The sequence below is a fragment of the Musa acuminata genome, chromosome BXJ2-8, assembly GCF_036884655.1.
Source record: "Musa acuminata AAA Group cultivar baxijiao chromosome BXJ2-8, Cavendish_Baxijiao_AAA, whole genome shotgun sequence".
Classification (NCBI taxonomy): domain Eukaryota; kingdom Viridiplantae; phylum Streptophyta; class Magnoliopsida; order Zingiberales; family Musaceae; genus Musa; species Musa acuminata.
Genome location: NC_088345.1, coordinates 44,120,456 through 44,139,493, shown reverse-complemented (window position 1 = coordinate 44,139,493; position 19,038 = coordinate 44,120,456). Strand labels below are relative to the sequence as shown.

At 41.0% G+C, this 19,038-nt stretch overlaps 2 protein-coding genes across 2 annotated transcripts; one reads left to right on the top strand and one right to left on the bottom strand.

Moving 5' to 3' along the window:
- Positions 1-30: 30 nt before the first annotated feature.
- Positions 31-1,809, top strand: LOC135619572 (formin-like protein 13). The gene is made up of 4 exons (XM_065121707.1): positions 31-393; positions 1,020-1,236; positions 1,322-1,381; positions 1,468-1,809. The coding sequence occupies exons 1-4, from the start codon at positions 364-366 to the stop codon at positions 1,653-1,655; spliced, it is 495 nt and encodes a 164-aa protein (XP_064977779.1). The 5' UTR covers positions 31-363; the 3' UTR covers positions 1,656-1,809.
- Positions 1,810-1,957: 148 nt separating this feature from the next.
- LOC135619571 (proteasome subunit beta type-2-B) lies at positions 1,958-4,513 on the bottom strand. The gene is made up of 3 exons (XM_065121706.1): positions 4,228-4,513; positions 4,003-4,126; positions 1,958-2,571 (listed from the first exon to the last, which is right to left on the bottom strand). The coding sequence occupies exons 1-3, from the start codon at positions 4,383-4,385 to the stop codon at positions 2,239-2,241; spliced, it is 615 nt and encodes a 204-aa protein (XP_064977778.1). The 5' UTR covers positions 4,386-4,513; the 3' UTR covers positions 1,958-2,238.
- Positions 4,514-19,038: the final 14,525 nt, after the last annotated feature.

Genomic DNA, 19,038 nt, shown 5'->3' with positions numbered 1-19,038 from the left:
TGCTCTTTTGGAGACGTTCGAGAATGAAGCCCGCTCTCCTCTCCTGCCTGATACTACTACTCCAGTCGCAAGCGCCCGCGGAGGCGGGCGCAGCGCCGCCTCCTCCTGCCCACTGTGCGAAGGTGACGGAGGCGATGTTGACCTGCATGACCCACCTGGCGGCGGCGGCGTCCGGGGACGCCTCTTCCCCACAGCCCCTCCTCGTTGACGATTGCTGCGCGGCATTCTCCGCTGAGATCGGAGGCGAAAACGCCTCTTGTCTCTGCCAACTGATGCTCGAGAGCGCGGTTGCCGGATCTCCCATCAGCGCCTCCCGCCTCCTCTTTCTCGCCTCCTCCTGCTGGAAATCGGCCAACGCCCCCGATGCCTCTCCCTTCGACCAGATCTGCCGAGGTCGCACCTATCTTCTCCGCCTCTCGTTCTCTGCTCTTGTGTTCCTTTCTTTAGTGGCTTCTCTGCTTTTGCATTCGTTCTTGGTGATCCTCAGCTCGATCTTGATTCTCGGGTAATAGTTTCTTGGACCCTTCTCTTTAGTTGCTTCTCTGGGTTTGGATTCATTCTACTTGGTGTTCATCTGCTCGATCGTGTTTCCCTGGACAAGCGTTTGCTAAAGCAATGCGTTCCGGAAGCAATGAAGCTATCTTACCACTCCTTTGGTGTCCCCTTTTAGTGACTGATTTGCTCTCTACATCCCTAAACGATCTTGTTTCTGTGGACTCTGAACTACCTTTTCTTTTCTTGGGTTCTTTCTTCCACTCGGCTACTTTCTTGGTTTGGATTCTTCTTATTTCAAATACCTGAGTTCCTTGTTGCCTTACCGATCGAGTAAAGCTATATCATCAAGTAAATTTGCTTTTCCTTTATACTGAATAAATCCATCACTAACTTTTTCTTGCACACGAAAATTTAATGTATATCGTCAAGGTTTATACAGTTTCTCATTATGTCTATTCTATGGTTGTGTTTCTTATCTAATACGGAACAAAATATTTCCTTCTTTCTTTCGAATCGCGCGCCAGATTATGCCATCAGCAGTCCAAGTAATTTCCGTCCTTGACGTCAGGCGTAGTTACTTGGAACGACCCCGAGTGGAGACACGACTAACGTTTGGTAAGGTCTCTTCCTTTCTTGTTGCAGGCACTGATGTTGTTGCCACCACTGTCACAGCCACCACGTTGCCTCCACCGCCCGTTCCTCGAAACGGGAGTGGTGGCCTTCGCCATCCAGTTGCAACAGGTATATGCAATGGTCCGTTTAATATACCAATCCATATTCCTTTTCTCTGTTACTTTTCTAATTCCAGCGTAAATATGTATTGTAGGCACTCCACCCGCCAATGCGGTCCGGCCGCCGCTTCCGCCTCCAAGGCGACCAGTTGCAGGTCCGTGCTTCCCACTTGCACCAAGCCTAGAATACATATGCATGCATAGAACCACTTCAACACGTCTCCCTTGGGTTAATTTGCAGGACCTCCTCTTCCTGCCACCGTGGTCCCCTCGCCGCCACTGCCGCCAGCACTGGTGTTGTCCACCCCGCCAATCCCCAGAGCGCCACCCACGCCACCATTAGAGCAAAGCAATAGCAATGGCACAAAGGTGCTGATCATCGCTCAATCCTTCTTATTCCTGCTCTTACTCCACCTTCTTATCATCTAATCTGATTGGTAGCTATAGCGGGGCCAACCCACGGTTATGAGACAATTAGTAGTGACGTAGTCACAAAGGATACTGTTCCCTGTAGGTCGAGCAGTCTTGCTTGCTTGATCCCGTCGGCTGTTGTCGCACAATATTAGACTGCATGAGGTTGCAACAGAGTTTCTACGTGCATGGTTGGTTGATGATGCTCACCATATCTGTCCTACGAGGACGCAGGGCCTCAAGATGGGTGGCAAAAGGCTAAAAAATGTCTCCGGTAGAAAAATATCCAAGTAATACGAGGGCAAATAATTACTATTAGCTAAAACAACATAAAAATGTACCAAATTTTCAAGATAAAGTTCAACTGAGCTTCCCACAGGACATCAAATAGTTCGTACAACCTACTTTGCTTTGGAAAAGAACCCTTAAAATATTAGATTGTGACCAAGTGAAGGAAAACGAAATCAGAAACATATAGATGACCATTTGCAATGTGACTAACATCAAATTATGTCCAGACCGACAAATTGCATACCCAATTTTGGCGCACTAACAGTGCTGGAGTTTCACTGAAAGAAGAAAATAGAACATGAGAATTATCTCACGCTGCAGAAACTCCAGCATCTTTGATTGATTCACGCCAAGCATACTCCCTAGCTCCATCCTTGTCCACAATCTTAATCACAAAGTTCGGTGGAGCAACAACCAGTCGAGATCTAATTTCGATGATACACTTGTCAACCAAGTCAATTGCTTCCTCCAGTGACATGCCACTGTGGTAGTGTCGGTCCATCATTGATAGGGCGAAATAGGATCCATAACCAAATGCACCCTTGTCAACCTTGTGCAGAGTAGCAATGTAGTCGATGTAGTAGAGAGATGGACCAATATCCTTGTCATATCCAGCCAGCAAAATGTTGACAAAATATGGGTTCTGAGAAAGCAAGCAAGTTTAGAACTGATCAGACTTGCTAAACCAAGTTCTAAGATAGCTAGCATCCAACATTGTGAATTCAAAAAACCTCCCAGGAGAATAAAGCTGATTAACCAACATCGGACATTATTACAAAAGATGACACACATACAGCAGATCATTTAAATTAAATATAATGTTCATTAGTACCTATTAAAGATAAGAACCTAGGTAACTACCAATCTATGAAGAACTTCATAAATGGTTGAGTAGAAGTATTCTAAGCCAAAAGAGGATTAAACAGCTAGAAAGCAAAGAAAATAAAGATACTTGTCAGAAACTCAAAGGCCTTTGTGGAAATGATGGCTTAATGAAATCAGCGACTTTGTGCTGATTCAGAAGAAAAATCTCTCAGCGGCTTCCGCATGTGACCCAGGTGCTTTGCAACCACCAAAGCTAAAAAGAGAGAAGGCAGTTGAGATTACTCAAAGCTAGCAAGCACCCATGGGTTCAATTTTAAGCTAGAGGCAGAATGAATTTAAGACTTCATACCATCATCAAGACCAGTATGTATAAAGGGTCTTTGGAAGATCAATAGGCAGCATTTGGACAAAACATATTGCAGTAAAAAATTATGGACAGTATAGAAGCAATCATTAGCTGCATCTGTCAGGTGACTCAGGTCCTAACATTCAGCAGGTTAAGAACAAGATATCTTGTTGACTTGTGGTTCTGCACTAAACCAAATGTCTAAACAGCCGTGAACTGATTTTTGAATTTTTGACATAAAGAATCTTCTTGGCAGTGTTTTCTGAATCTACGACACTACACTTGCACTTTACTATGGTTTTATGGTCAGCCTTACGCTTATCCTAATAGAACTTTATTTACATACAAGCAAGCCTAATTTTGACATCAACCAGAGTAGAACAAAGTGACTCATAAAAAGCTAGTTAAATATAGAAACTCCATACCCCTTAGCTCATTTCAGTGCCCCCAAACCAGCCACTCATACATGCAATTTTTATGGAGAACTGATAACAGTAGCTATACCTCATCTTGAGACATGAAAGTTAGTTTGAAGTTTTGGAACAAATAATTAGGGTAATTTTAAACATACAGATATTAAATCACTTAAAGGACATTATCTAGAGCTCATGAGATGATTAATTCTCATATGAACTTAGAGTCTCATCACTGATTGGATCCCATTACTGGCTTTGTCCTCTTTAATTTCAAAATACCAACTACCACTCTTTACCAATCAACAACATAATTCACCAAACCAACAAAAAGAAGTAAGACAAAAACCCTATAGTCAAGTTTAAAGATAAGATGAGGAGAATATCACAAATGCAACAAGCATAGTAGAAACGGAAAAACCATCGTTATCCTCCTTCCGTAGATCGAAGGGAAACCCTAGAAGGAGAGCAAGGGGTAAGAGGAATGGACCTTGCGGAGGGCGAGGGCGAGCTCGCCACGGGTGAAGTTTGCGGCGGCGGCGGTGGCGAGAGGGATGCCGTTGCGGAACTCGTAGAGGTGGACGTTCTTCTGGATGTACTCGGTGAATTGCACCCTGCCGCACACAGATCACAGACGTCGTCGACCAGCAAATCATCAAGAACAGATCAAAGAAGAGATATAGAGAGAGAGGAGGAGGGGGATTGTGGGACGTACCGGTCGCCGGCCTCGCCGGAGGCGCCGAGGAGCTTGTGGGAGTCGAGGATCATGACCTTGTCCTCGTTGGACTTGTGGACAAGGATGCTATGGACGGCGGAGGTGTCGGCCGCCACCAGCGCGAAGCCATCGCCCACCAGCCCGAACACGCACTCCATCTCTTCGATCCGGGAAGAAGGCTGCGGCGTCGGAGCAGCGGAGACGGGGAAAGCAAGGACGATTGGGAATTCTCCAAAGTATCTGATGGAAGCGGAAGGCGACAGACCTCTGCGACTTGGAACACAAGGCAATGGGGGGATCCGTTCGGGTTCAGGGTTCAGGGTTCAATTTGTTGGATCCGATTCATGTAGTGACGGTCAGCAATTTGACCAGAACTCACCGATTCGTTCAAACCGGACACATTCGGGTTGGGGTCACTTCGGGACCAAATTGGAATCTGGACCAGAAAAATATACTTTTTCAAAGATAAAAAAGACTACATTAATTCAGAAAACGGATACAGCTTGTGCTATGAAGAGCACCACATGCAAAAAATAGAAGAATCCGGAGATCGGTCCCTCTTTCAAACAAAATACAAATTATGAAGTTTAACATAATTAGTCAGGTAGTCTATGCATTGGTTAACATCGCAATATACGTGAGAGACTATTACATCAGTAAAGGATAGTATCAATTGAAATATATCATGTAGAAGATTTGTAACTAATCATGGTGGATCAACCTCCTTTCGTAGAATAGAAACAGCCACCTATAGCCTCTGTATCCCTCATTCACAGCAGTAATTCATTATAAAAGTTTTATTTTCCACTGACAAGGATACAGGCATCAATATTAGTCCTTAAGATAAATCCAATATCACCCTCTATAATATTAGTCCTTAAGATAAATCTAATATCATCCTCTATTGGGTTCTCCTTAAAAGAGTCATCCAATTTCAATTTATATCCAGGGTTTGCTCTATTTAACTGGTTAATTGTATTCATGTTCCCTATGCACATTTGCACTTAGGTCAAAAGAGAAAACAAATGCCTTGAGAAAAATTTCATTAAGGGTAATTTTTTAAAATCCAAACGTTATTTCATCATGGGCTTTTCATTCTAACAAAAAATATATATGCAATCAATGCTATGAGGATATTGTAATCTATCTACCTTCATCCATGTCTTATCATGCAATAAGTCCAAAAATTTTAATTCAATTCCCAACTTAATCCAGAAAGTCTCAAAACAATCGTCTTATATATATATATATATATATATATATATATATATATATATATATATATATATATATATATATATATATATATATATATATATATATATATATATATATATATATATATATATATATATATAGTTTGCCCGATTTTGATTTTAATATGCTACTTTCCTAGTTCCTTTTCTTAAGTTCCGAGGTTTTTTTTTTCTGTGCTATTATCTTATTTTTTAGATAATTCTTAGCTCTTTTGGTTTGTTTGTTCTTAATTTTGTTTCTCTATTTGACTATTAGTTAAGGTTAGTTTCTCGAATCCACTTCTTTAATAACCTTGTTACTTTCTTTATTCTCGATCTTATTTCTTTCAATATTATCAAGTTGAATGATAGTAATGGTGCCTCAATTTTCTCCCTAAATCCTTTCTTACTTCAATTTAATAATTTATTAATATTTTTTATGATTCTGGTTAGATTATGTGATATTTTATAATTACATAAGATATATAATATAACTAATTGGATTATAGATATTGGTCAATTGAAAAGAAATTCATATTCTAATATGATTGATGTCCTTAATTCTTCTAATAACTTATCCTAGATCCTTTATTCTCGCTTATAAAGAGATAAGACATTTAGGGAGTAAATAACGTATCTCATACAAAACGTAGTTAAGAGATTATGGTTTCTCTCTTAATCTCTATAAACCATTAATAACAGTGGTTCTGTGAAAAAGAGGAGTATCTAGTTCTTCTTATAGATTGATATTACTATGATATTCAGATATGAAGAATAGTACCTTTACAAATCAAATAGAGATCTTTTTCAGATAGCATAAGAAGGTACGTATCATAAATTCGATCTAATGTTATTTTATTTTAATATTGGCATGAAAATTTTTCATGTAACTTATAGCATATTATATATTATATATTTATAATTAATATCAAAGCTTAGGTTCTTGATATCAAATACGTTAGAATTGTCATTTTTGTTTATGATCCTTCAATGATCCATATCCATATATTTTGTTGATCTAAATTCTTATCTACTCCATCTTCTCGCCTACTTACGGGTGATGTTAGATTCTTTATAATGCAATCTTCGATGATCACGAAGCGATCGTTGTACAGTACTATTGCCGATGGCAATCGTAGCATCCTCGCTATGTACGATTGCTACGGCGGATTCGTTGGTAGCAACGGTTGTGCTAGGCAATGTATGCGCACCGCAATAGCAACAATGGTCACGGGCGGCCGCTAGGTGGTGAGCCATACATCGTGATTGATCACAAATCGCGACGGTCACTCTACGATGGTCGTGGGTCATGCGTCGGGTTGGACACGCATCGCGACAACCACGTGCAGGCATGTAGGCAAAAGCGCGTGCACGCAACGACCACATAGCGGCAATTGTGTGCGGGCAGAGGCTGCATCTAGGCTGCAACAATGCGAGGGCAAAGGCCGTGCCGATGGTTGCACATGTGGTAACTTCCCACAAGCAATGGCCACACTAGCAACGCCCACCCGCGCATAGGGGCGACAACCGCCCCTTAGGGTTTTGAAAGAAAATTACATCTTTACCCCTATAATTTTTATTAATTATGTTTTAATTTTTTAACAATTAAGTTGGGTTAGGCAATGGCACCACCAAACCATATGGTGGAACTGTCTATGAGTTGGAATGTACGAAGTGAACTTTTTTTGGAAGACCTGACGATGGTATCGCTAGTGTCAGGCGATGGTATTGTCCAGACTAGATAATAGTACTACTAGTACACTAGACTACAAGCGATGGTACCACCCAGTACTAACAGTGGTATCGCCAATACCTCAAAATCCCAAGGATTTAAATTTTGGCTCTATTTTTTGAAGTCATTTTGGGTCTATAAATATCCCAATTATTTCTACTTGGGTTAAGTAAGAAAAAGAGTAAAAAAGGAGAAAGAATTCTTGTAAAAAAAGAGTTATAATCTCACTTGAAGTGTAGAGTCTCTCTCTTCCTCCTAGAGTTAGAAGTCTTTTAAGAGAGGAGTGAGGTCTTAATGTAAAAGAAAGAGGTGTAAATGTTCTCTGCTAAGGTTGTGAAAAGAAGAAAGAGTTATAAAGAGGTTAATTAGTCTTTGCTCATTGAAAGAAGATCATTAGTGAATGTTGGTAGCCTCGATGGAAGAGAAATCAGGAATAGACGTAGGTCGCGACGATTGAACCACTATAAAATTGGTTTGCATTAACTTTATGTTTTTTATTTATATTATAAACTGATTTACTTACTCACTACTCTTATGAATATTTTTAAGTTAAACACATTTCTGATACAAGTTTGATCGAATAAGTTTTCAAATCATCGTAACTTTATGATAGCACTAATTCACCCCCCCCCCTCTCTTAGTGTCGTTTTAGTCATAACATAGTACATCAGTTTGTCCAGTTATCTCAATGTCCTTCTCGAGTAACCTATGACCAAGAATATTTAGGATTATGTTTAAAGGCGAATTGGTCTCATCATCATGATCCAATTCTCATTGCACAAATCCAAGGATATTACAATATATATTCATCACATAATACAAAGTAAAAAAATATCATTATTAATATTAATTAAAAGAGATTATGTATGCAGTATATCACATATGCTATCACTCATGTAATTGGCTTACAAGGCACCTATAACTAGTAGGCTGAACGTGCCCGAGACATGTGAGTTGGGAAAACCCGATCTATGCCACTAATATCGACCAAGGGGGATACTTTGGGCCGAACATGCTCGAGATGTACGAGTCGAGAAAACTTGACCTATGGCACCAATGTTCACCACGGTGGAGACTATGGGCCAAGCATGCCCTAGATGTGTGAGTTGAGAAAACTTGACCCATGCTATTATTGGTAAATCTTGGGGCGACATCACATGCGCAGCGAAAGAACAAAAAAATAAAATCCCCAATTTTCCAAAGAAATGTTCGTCATCGTGTGAAGATTGGTGCGCAAAAATTCGTAAAACAAACTACGTATAGAATAGATTGTGTTACCTAGGGAGATCGTATATCCCTGTTTCCTTGCAGATCTCTGGGAGAGGGTGAAGGAGGTCAAGCATCCTCATCTCTAGTGGTGATCCACACAACAAGGCTGCGACAACGCTCCTCAAAACTCCAGGCCTACTCTGAGGTGGAGAAGGAGAGGAGAATAGAAGAGGCAAGCAAATGCTCTATCCTATGAACCACTAAATCCCTCCTATTTATAGAGATCCCCTGTCAAACCCTAATGGATCCTCCTCTAGTGGGTATTGGATCTGCATCCAATTGCCCAAGCCTTTTAGATTAGTGGATCTCTATCCAATAATCTCTCATGGGCTCTTATTGGATCTCGTCTATGGGATCCAATAATTCAGGAGCTTATTGGATATCCAATAAGATAGGGGCTCCGGCGGATATCTCATATCCGAACCTCTACTTATTGTAATGCCTGTTATCGACTACGGACGTATCAAGCCACTATGCCATAGTCCCCAAACGATACAGGAGAATCCAATCCATTGGATATGTTTGTCCTTAGTTACTGTATACCTATAGTCCCTCATCCATCTAATATCCTAGAGACCATATATCGAGCATAGTGCTGTCAGACCCATACGGTTTCTTCTCGAGTCTCGTTTTAATCGGATTCTTTTGGAGAACTCTTTCTCTCTCAATCTGAATGACCTTGGCTAGAGATTTATTTGAGCAAGAACACATGGGATATTCCTCTCATAATGTCGAGAGTGGATGATCCTCTATCGATACGCAATAGCCCTCGTAAGGTCGACTGCCACTCCCAATAACTAGTTGTACTAGATCTGGGACATCCAAACCTATAAGTCTAGTATCAAAGAGTGAAGCACTCATACAGGATATCCTTGGTGTCTCAAGTTTAAGGACCAAATACACCACCGGGAGTACGAAATCACTATCTGACAATAAGGCATTATCAACCATCCAGCATTCCGTAAGCGGATCAATCAATGAACTCATTCTCTAATGAGCACCTGTACTGTATCCCTATTATCCCTATACAAGCAACTATGAGACCAGTTGCATCCATCATATGGATGGGTATACAATACACAAGTCTGTCCGGTTATCACGATGTCCCTCTCGAGTAACCTATGACCGGGATTATTCAGGATCTGTGTTTAAAGGTGAATTAATCTCATTATCGTAATCTCATCATGATCCGATTCCCATTGCACAGATCCAAGGACATCACAATATATATATGCATATATGCAATAGTTAATATAAAGTGATAAATGCCAAAATATAATATGCAAAAAGATTCTTTGTCAAGTCACACGTGCCATCACTCACGTGATTGGCTTGTTGGGCACCTATGACTAGCAATCTCCCACTTGACCTAAAGCCAATCACCTATATGTCTGATCCCCATTAGACCCCTGTGACGCTTGAAGACAATTTGAGATAACGACTTTGTTAGTGGATCTACAATGTTATCTTCGGATGGAACTCTTTCCACTACTACATCTCATCAAGTCATGATCTCTCCAATAAGTTGGAACCTCCTCAGAACACTTCTGATGAGACCCGGGTTCCCTTATTTGAGTAATCTTCACGTACTTATCACAATATAAGGAATTAGCTCCTCACAACTTAGCACAACTCCTAGATCTGTGATGAACTTCTTCACCCAGACTCCCTCCTTTACTACATTTGCTGTAGTAATGTACTCCGCCTCTATGGTCGAGTCAACAGTAGTATCTTGCTTGGAACTCTTCCAGCACACTGCTCCTCCATTCAAGGTGTACATATACCTCAAATTCGACATGCTATCATAAACATCAGACTGAAAAATTGAGTTCGTGTAGCCTTCAACCCTAAGGCTACTACCTCCATGTACTAGTAAAATATCCTTAATCATTCTCAAGTACTTAAGGATACACTTTACTGCTTTCCAGTGCTCCAATCTTGGATCCGCCTGATACCTGCTCGTGACACTCAAAGCATGTGTTATATCATGCCTAGTATATAGCATGACATACATGATAGACTCTATCGCTGAGGCATAAGGTATCATTTCCATGTTCGTCTTTTCTTCTGGAGTCTTTAGGGACATACTCCTAGAAAGTGATATCCCATGTCTTATTAGTATGAAACCTCTCTTGGAATTTTTCATGCCAAACCTTTTAACAATGGATCTAAGCAACCTCTTGGATCTATCTCTATAGATCTGAATCCCCAAGATATAGGATGCTTCCCCTAAGTCCTTCATGGAGAAGTGTCTAGATAACCAAGCCTTTACTGTGGATAGCATTCTTATGTCATTCCCAATGATCAGGATATCATCCACATATAATACCAAAAAGGTGATAGCGCTCCCACTTACCTTCCTGTACACAAAAGGCTCATCTTCGTTCTTAACGAAGTTATAAGATCTGATTGCCTTATCAAATCTTATGTTCCAACTTTGATAAGCTTGCTTTAGTCCATAAATGGATCTAAGCAACCTGCACACCTTATCTAGGCAGTTTTTGGACACAAATCCCTCATATTGTATTATATACACCTCATCCTCGAGGTTCCCATTGAAGAATGCAGTTTTCACATCCATCTGCTAGATATCATAATTATAGTGTGTTGCAATAGCCAATATAATTCGAATGAATTTTAGCATTGCTACGGGTGAGAAGGTTTCGTCATAGTCAACACCTTGCCTTTGACGATACCCCTTAGCTACTAGCCTTGCTTTATAGGTCTCTACCTTTCCATCTACTCCGATCTTTTTTTGAAAGATCCACTTGCAACCGATGGGTACAATACCTTCGGGTGCATCAACTAGGTTCCAAACCTTGTTAGAGTATATAGAATTCATCTTAGAATTCATGGCTTCTTGCCACTTCCCGGAGTCTATACTCATAATAGCCTTCTCGTAGGTTTGAGGATCAATGTCCTCAACATCCTCTCCTCTAATATATCCCACATATCTCTCAGGAGAATAAGATACTCTGCCAAACCTACGTAAAGTTGAAACTTATGTGTTAGGTACCTAAACAGACTCATGCTGTAGAGTGGTGCTTGAGCTTGGTGCTCCAACATCGCTCAACTCTATCATGCTCCCACTATCTTCGCCAAGAATGTGTTCCTTCTTAAGGAATATTCCTCTCTTGGCTACAAAGACCTTTTGGTCCTCGAGATGAAAGAAATAATACCCACAAGTTTCCTTGGGGTATCCCACGAACTTGCACCGCTCTGTCCTCGATTCTAACTTATCAGGGTTGTGTCTTTTAACATGGGCAGGGCAGCCCCAAATCTTAACAATCTTAAGATTGGGCTTCTTCCCTTTCCATATCTCATATCGTGTAAACACTACCAACTTAGTTGGAACTCTATTCAAAAGGTAAGCTACGGTCTCTAGGGCATACCCCTAGAATGAGATGGGTAAGTTAATGAAACTCATCATGGATTGTACCATGTCTAATAGCATACGACTTCTCCTTTCAGAGACACCATTGAGTTGAGGTGTATAAGGAGATGTCCATTGGGATAATATTTCATGTCCTTAAGGAACTGAGTAAACTCTGTACTTAAGTACTCACCTCCTCCATTTGATCGAAGAGTCTTGATACTATTTCTAGTCTGATTCTCCACTTCATTCTTATACTTTTTGAATTTCTCAAAGGCTTCGGACTTGTACTTCATTAAGTACACATATCCATACCTTGAGAAATCATCAGTAAAGGTAATGAAGTAGGAGTAACCACCAATGGCATGAGTTAACATAGGTCCACATACATCACTATGTATGATTTCCAATAGCTCAGTGGCTCTCTCTCTAGTTCCACTTAATGGAGAGTTGATCAGTTTTCTACGAAGACAAGGCTCGCAAGTTGCATATGACTCATAGTCGAATGGATCTAAATATCTATCATTTAATAACTTTTGAATCATTCCCTTATGGATGCAACCTAGCCTACAATGTCACAGGTATGCACTATTCATATCATATCGTTTCCTCTTAGACAAACTTACATTCATGATATGTGGAGTAGTGTCTAGCATAAATAAATCATTATGCAATATTTCTTTCGTGATGATCTCATCATCTAATAATATCGAACAACTATTGTTCTCAAAAACTAATTTATATCCACTAAATGACAAACATCAAATGAAGATAATATTTTTGATAATAGAAGGAATAAAATAACATGCATATAATGCAATAAAAGCTCCACCACGCAGATGTAGAGCGACCTCGCCAATAGCTACTACAGCAACTTTTGCTCCATTACCTATCTCGAGGTTCATCTCGCCTCTCTCTAGTCTCCTAGGTCTTACTAGAACTTGCAACGAATTGCATATATGATAAGTACTACCGGTATCCAATACCCAAGTGTTATCATAAGAATCTGACAAATGGAGACCGATCATGAATGTACCTGAAGCTTCTCCAAGCTTTTGTTTCGCCCTCTCTACAAAGTACTCTTTGTTGTTCCTCTTACAGTGCCCATCTTTGCCATAGTAGAAGTATTGGCCTTTGTCCTTTGTTAGGTCTTTCTTAGCAACCTTTGCTTTACTTGGTCTGCCCTTGCCCTTGCCCTTCTTAAGGGACCGTTCTACTTTCCTTTTCTTTCTGGTCTCACCAATGTAGAGAACTGACTTCTCTTTCTTAATAGTCTCTGCCTCCCTCAACATATTGAGGAGTTCTGGGAGAGTCACCTCAAGCTTGTTCATATTAAAATTCATTATGAACTGTGAAAAGGAATCTAGTAAGGACTGAAGCACAATGTCCACACATAAGTTATCCTCTAGGACCACTCCTAGTCCTATGAGTTTCTCTATCTACTCAATCATCTTTAAGACATAGTTCTGAACCAGTGTCCCCACAGTCATCCTAGCGCAGAAGAGGCTCTTGGATATCTCATATCGCTGAGTCCTTCCCTGTTCCTCAAACAATTTGTAAACATGTAGGAGAATGTATCTGACATCCATCTTTTCATGTTGTCTCTGTAACTCATGAGTCATAAAGCCTAACATGTAGCACTGAGCAAGAGTAGAGTCATTAATGTACTTCACGTAGCGAGCGATCTCATCCTCGCTTGCCCCTTCCTCGGGAGTAGGCATCACTGTATCAAGGACGTACGCGATTTTCTTCGTCGTGAGAACAATTCTCAAGTTACGGAGCCAATCCGTATAATTTAGACCAGTGAGGCGGTTGACATCAAGTATGCCACGTAAGAGATTTGAAATCGATATTTTCTAAAAATAAAGATGCAGTATAAATGAATAGCATGCAAATTTTGTAAGAAATAAATAATTAAGATATGAGCTTCTATCTTAATATGCTCTCACTATTTTACTAGCGAGTCATGCGACACCCTCAACACGTGAGACGGAAGTCTCCCGCAGACTTCTAGTGGGGATCAAGATCCAATCAATGTCTTAGTGTAACCTCGAGGGACTCGACCAATCACACTAATCCCAAAAGGTATGCAACTCTTGCCGATCACAACTCCTTGTGATTCCTATCCTGTTCGGTCTCCGAATCACCATGGTCTCGAGGGACTCGATCAACCATGATGCTCGATTAAGTCAACACCATCATTACAAGATGAGTTTGATTTGATGATATACCCTCGAGGGACTCGACCAACTCAACCTACACTGGGAATCAGTTCCTACCTATAACGATGGAAGGCCACGTGAGTCAATTTAATTGTCTCACGTTTACCGATTTAATATTATCAAGAGAGATGTTTCTATGATTTGGTCTCCTAATATGACATGTCACACATATACATATTTAATATATATCTGTAAATATATATATATATATATATCTAGTATATGTATAAGCAATCATACCAGATGATCATGGACCACAACCTAATGTGATCAAGCCCGAGCCAATAGGCCTAATCACTCGCATCAAGATCTATGTGTGCAATGGTGCATCTTTATGCCCTATGATCATCCATTTCGTCCTCATCGGTTCCGTCGACATCTTGATGTATTTTCATACATCGCGATCGTCTGTCTCGTGGGACCCGCTATCACATCCACGCTCCCCCTACACCTCCTCATGTGATTACACCTTAATCATTGGCACACAGGCTTGACAATAAACGAGAAATATAATGGAGGCTCGCAGACCCCAAGAATAATAATCATAAGTACACATATCATACGGTTCATGATCATCCGTCCACAATCAAACATCACATGTATAAATCATTATTATGTAGGACTACTAGATAATAATAAAAAATAATAATCAACTAAACTTTTTAATTAATTAATATTTTCTGAAATTAGGGGCATGTAGGGAATTTTTAAATTCCTAAGGGTATTTTCATAATTTGGATAAAAGACCAAAACTGAAATTTCTCAAATTCCGAGAGGGCAAAACTATCTTTTTGCCCAAAACCCTAACCCCCTTTCTCCCTTTCCCCTATTGCAGCCGCCGTCACCGCCACCCTGCTGGCGGTAGGTTGTGTGGCGGAGGGTGGGGCGTTGCCCTCTCTTGTGAGCGGCACGCCCGATGGCGGTGTTGCCCCGCCGGGCGACCGCCTTTGCGGGGGGGGTTGGTTTTGCCCGCGGGAGTAGTGGTCGCAGGCACCGCTGCCCGTGCTTAATGAGAAGCGGCCGCAGGCGTCGCTGCCCCGCGGTGCCTCTGCCCGCGGGTCCAACACCCTCAGGCACCACGCTTGTGCACCACTACTGTAGGCGGCCTGCCTGCATGAAGATGGCAGGAAGCAGGCAGCCATCCTTGAGCACAGCAAGGGCAACAGCAGTTGATGCCCTTTCTCATCTATTACGTCAATAATTTGACATCAAAATTCTTCCTAAACACAATATACGCAGTTCAAAACCAATCATTCACACGAACAACCTGGCTCTGATACCACTGTTGGTAAATCTTGTGGTGATATCACATGCGCAATAGAAGAGCAAGAAAATAAAATCCCCAATTTCCCAAAATGATGTTCGTCGTCGTGCGAAGATTGGTGCGTAAAAATCCACGAAACAAACTGCGTATAAAATAGATTGTGTTACCTAGGGGGAGATTGTATATCCTTATTTCCTTGTAGATCTCTAGGAGATGGTGAAGGAGGTCAAGCATCCTCATCTTTAGCGGTGATCCACACAGCAGGGCTGCGATGACGCTTGTCAAAACTTCAGGCCTGCTCTGAGGTGGACAAGGTGAGGAGAATAGGAGAGGCAAGCAAAGGCTCTAGCCTATGAACTATTGAATCCCTCATATTTATAGAGGTCTCATGCAAATCCTAATGGATCCTCCCCTAGTGGGTACTGGATCTGCATCCAATTACTCAAGCCTTTTATATTAGTGGATCTCTATCCAATAATCTCTCATCGACTCTTATTGGAACTCATCCATGGGATCCAATAATTCAGGGGCTTATTGGATATCCAATAAGATAGGGGCTCCGGCGAATATCTCATATCCAAATTTCTACTTATCGCAATGCCTACCATATGTGTATGACCCTCTAGGCCTAATATCGAGCCGGCCGTGAGTTATACCTGTTAGAACTCCTTCTAACTTAATGAATTATTATCTCTATAATAATCCATTTGACTTATCGACTACAGACGTACTAGGCCACTACGTCGTAGTCCCCATACGATATAGGGGAATCTAATCCATTAGACTTGTCTATCCTCAGTTACCATATACCTATAGTCCCTCATCCATCTAATATCCCAGAGACCGTATATCGGGCATGGTGCTGTCAGACCCATATGGTTTCTTCTCGAGTCTCGCTCTAATCGGATTCTCTCAAAGAACTCTTTCTCTTTCAATCTGAATGACCATGGCTAGGGATTTATCTGAGCAAGAATACATGGGATATTCCTTTCATTATGTCGAGAGTGGATGATCCTCTATCGATACTCAATAGCCCTCGTAAGGTCGACTACCACTCCCAATGACCAACTGTACTAGATCTGGGACATCCAAACCTATAAGTCTGGTATCAAAGAGTGGAGTACTCATACAGGACATCCTTTGTGTCTTAAGTCTAAGGACCAGATATACCACCAGGACTACGAAATCGTTGTCTAACAATAAGGCATCATCAACCATCCAGCATTCTGTAAGCGGATTAATCAGTGAACTCATTCTCCAATAAGCACCTGTACTGTATCCCTAGTGTCTCCACATAAGTAGCTATGAGACCAGCTGCATCCATCATATAGATGGGTATATAGCACAGCAGTCTGTCCGGTTATCACGATATCCCTCATGAGTAACCTATGACCGGGATTATTCAGGATTTGTGTTTAAAGGTGAATCGATCTCATTATCGTGATCTCATCACGATCTGATTCCCATTACACAAATCCAAGGACATCATAATATATACATAAATATATGCAATAGTTAATATAAAGTAATAAATACCAAAATATAATAAGCAAAAAGATTCTATGTTAAGTCACACGTGTCATCACTCATGTGATTGGCTTGTTGGGCACCTGTGACTAGCAGTTATTAGATTTTCCACGACGAAGACCTCGAGCCAAATGTGCCCGAGGCATGTGAGTTGGGAAAGCTTGATCCATATCACTAGGCTCACAATAACGGAGACCCTATGCCAAATATGCCCAAGACATCAGGATTGAGAAGGCTCAACTCACATAGAGGAAAAGAAAATGAGTTTAGTGCCACACTTCGAACCTCTCAGATCGAAACCCCAGGGCATGCTTTCAGGGGGGACAATTGATAGGAAATATTTTAATAATAAATCTCCATTTGCCAACTAATGTCGATGTGGAAGAAAGGGGTCGATCGTCCCTCCCCTATCGTTAACGTGGTGGTGGTTATAGCTTGTCGACCTCCACGGACAAGAGTCCACAGGAGGTTGTTTAGGCTTGTCTCTCTTTTATCGCCCCCATAGACAAAACGCCAATGGGAGATGTTGAGGTCATTATAGAAGGGTCCCTCAGCCAATTAGGTATCAAAATCGATTCTCGGTGTTTGCCCTAAGGGTCAGACCATTTTCAAAGGACCTTTCACATCTTATGTAAACCTCAGGACTTACTTAAGTGTCGGAGATATCGGGTTGAAAAACTCCTCTCGACATTGGTTTTTGTGCAGGGACCCCCCGAGAAATCAAACCCTACCTCAAACACCTCAAAACTATACGAAGATGACCTTAGAGCCACCTTAGCCATTTTGGGGCTGTCTAGAGAGATCCATAGATGTCCCTATGCCTTCGGGTCAAGACCAAGCCGTATCGACTCATTTGTCAATTTATATATATTTTCTATTATTTGGTACTTATGTTATTTAAATTTGTGTATGCTTGTAATATTCTTTATATTATGTTGGTTACCACTTATATTCTTTTTAGTATTTTATAGTTTAATTTATATATTTTCTAAACAAATACTTGTTTATAATTTTTTTATTAAACTAGAGTGAATTTTTTTAAAAAAATCTCTTATTCTTGAAAATTTTCTATAAAGCACCCATTCTTATATGAAAAGACAATCTTATCCTTATCTTCATCGAACAAACCATTGGCTTCGCCTTGCATCATCGCTTCTTCCTCTTGGATCCATCATGCCGTAGCCCTTTTGCACTATGACCCTTACACAAGGAAAGGGGGAGTGTGAAAGTGACGATGAGTTTAATAATGTTTAGTGGGAAGTAGCAACCCTCGTATCACATCCTTCTTAGTATGAGAGCTACAGGCAAGATGCATAGGGGAGGGGTTGGTGGGGTTTGCGGAGATGATGGTGACCCTCGCACCTCCTCCTTCCTCATACAAGAGTTATGGGCAATGGGTCCGACGAGGACTACTAGAGTTTACAGAGGTGGTAACAACCCTTGCACCTACTCTTCCCTCATGCGAGGGCTGTAGACAAAGCGTGCAGGGGAGGCTAATGAGATTTGTGGGGACAATGACAACTCTCACACCCCCTCCTTCCTCATGTAAGAGTTGCATAAGATGGTAGCCCTCATGCCCCCTCCTTTCTCACAAAGCAAGGGCGATGCGGGGTGATGTAAGGTGGCACAAGGTTGTAGGTGAGCATGACAGGGGTAACACAAGGGCTATGCAAGGCTAGAGACAAAATGGTTATTTATAAAAAAAATATTTTGTGATAAATTTTTCACACACACATAATTATTTTAAAACTTTCCCTTATATTTTTTTGATACGTTATACTTAATATGGTTGAAATTTATATCATTTTTGTTTATTATACTGCTGTTTAGTGTGACTTCGACAAGAATTTATCATATTCTAGCAACATTCATACTCTTCTTGGAAGATGCCACTGGCCGCTGATGATCAAATCTTCAAACTTTGGCATTCCAAGGGACGTCAAACGTGAACACACGATCAGTTGGCAACCCGTAAAAAACACATGTAGCTGAAGTGGGAAGAGCAGCGGAAACTGTAGAAGCGGATTTGATCACCAAAACAACATGTAGAAACACATGTTGGAGCACGCAAAGTATGTGACTTCTTTATTCGAACTGTAGAAGCACTTGTCCGTGCCCCAATTTATCCTTTTCGCACGAATCCTCGTTCACCTAAATAGGATTCCCTACCCACAAGCTCAACAGCTCAC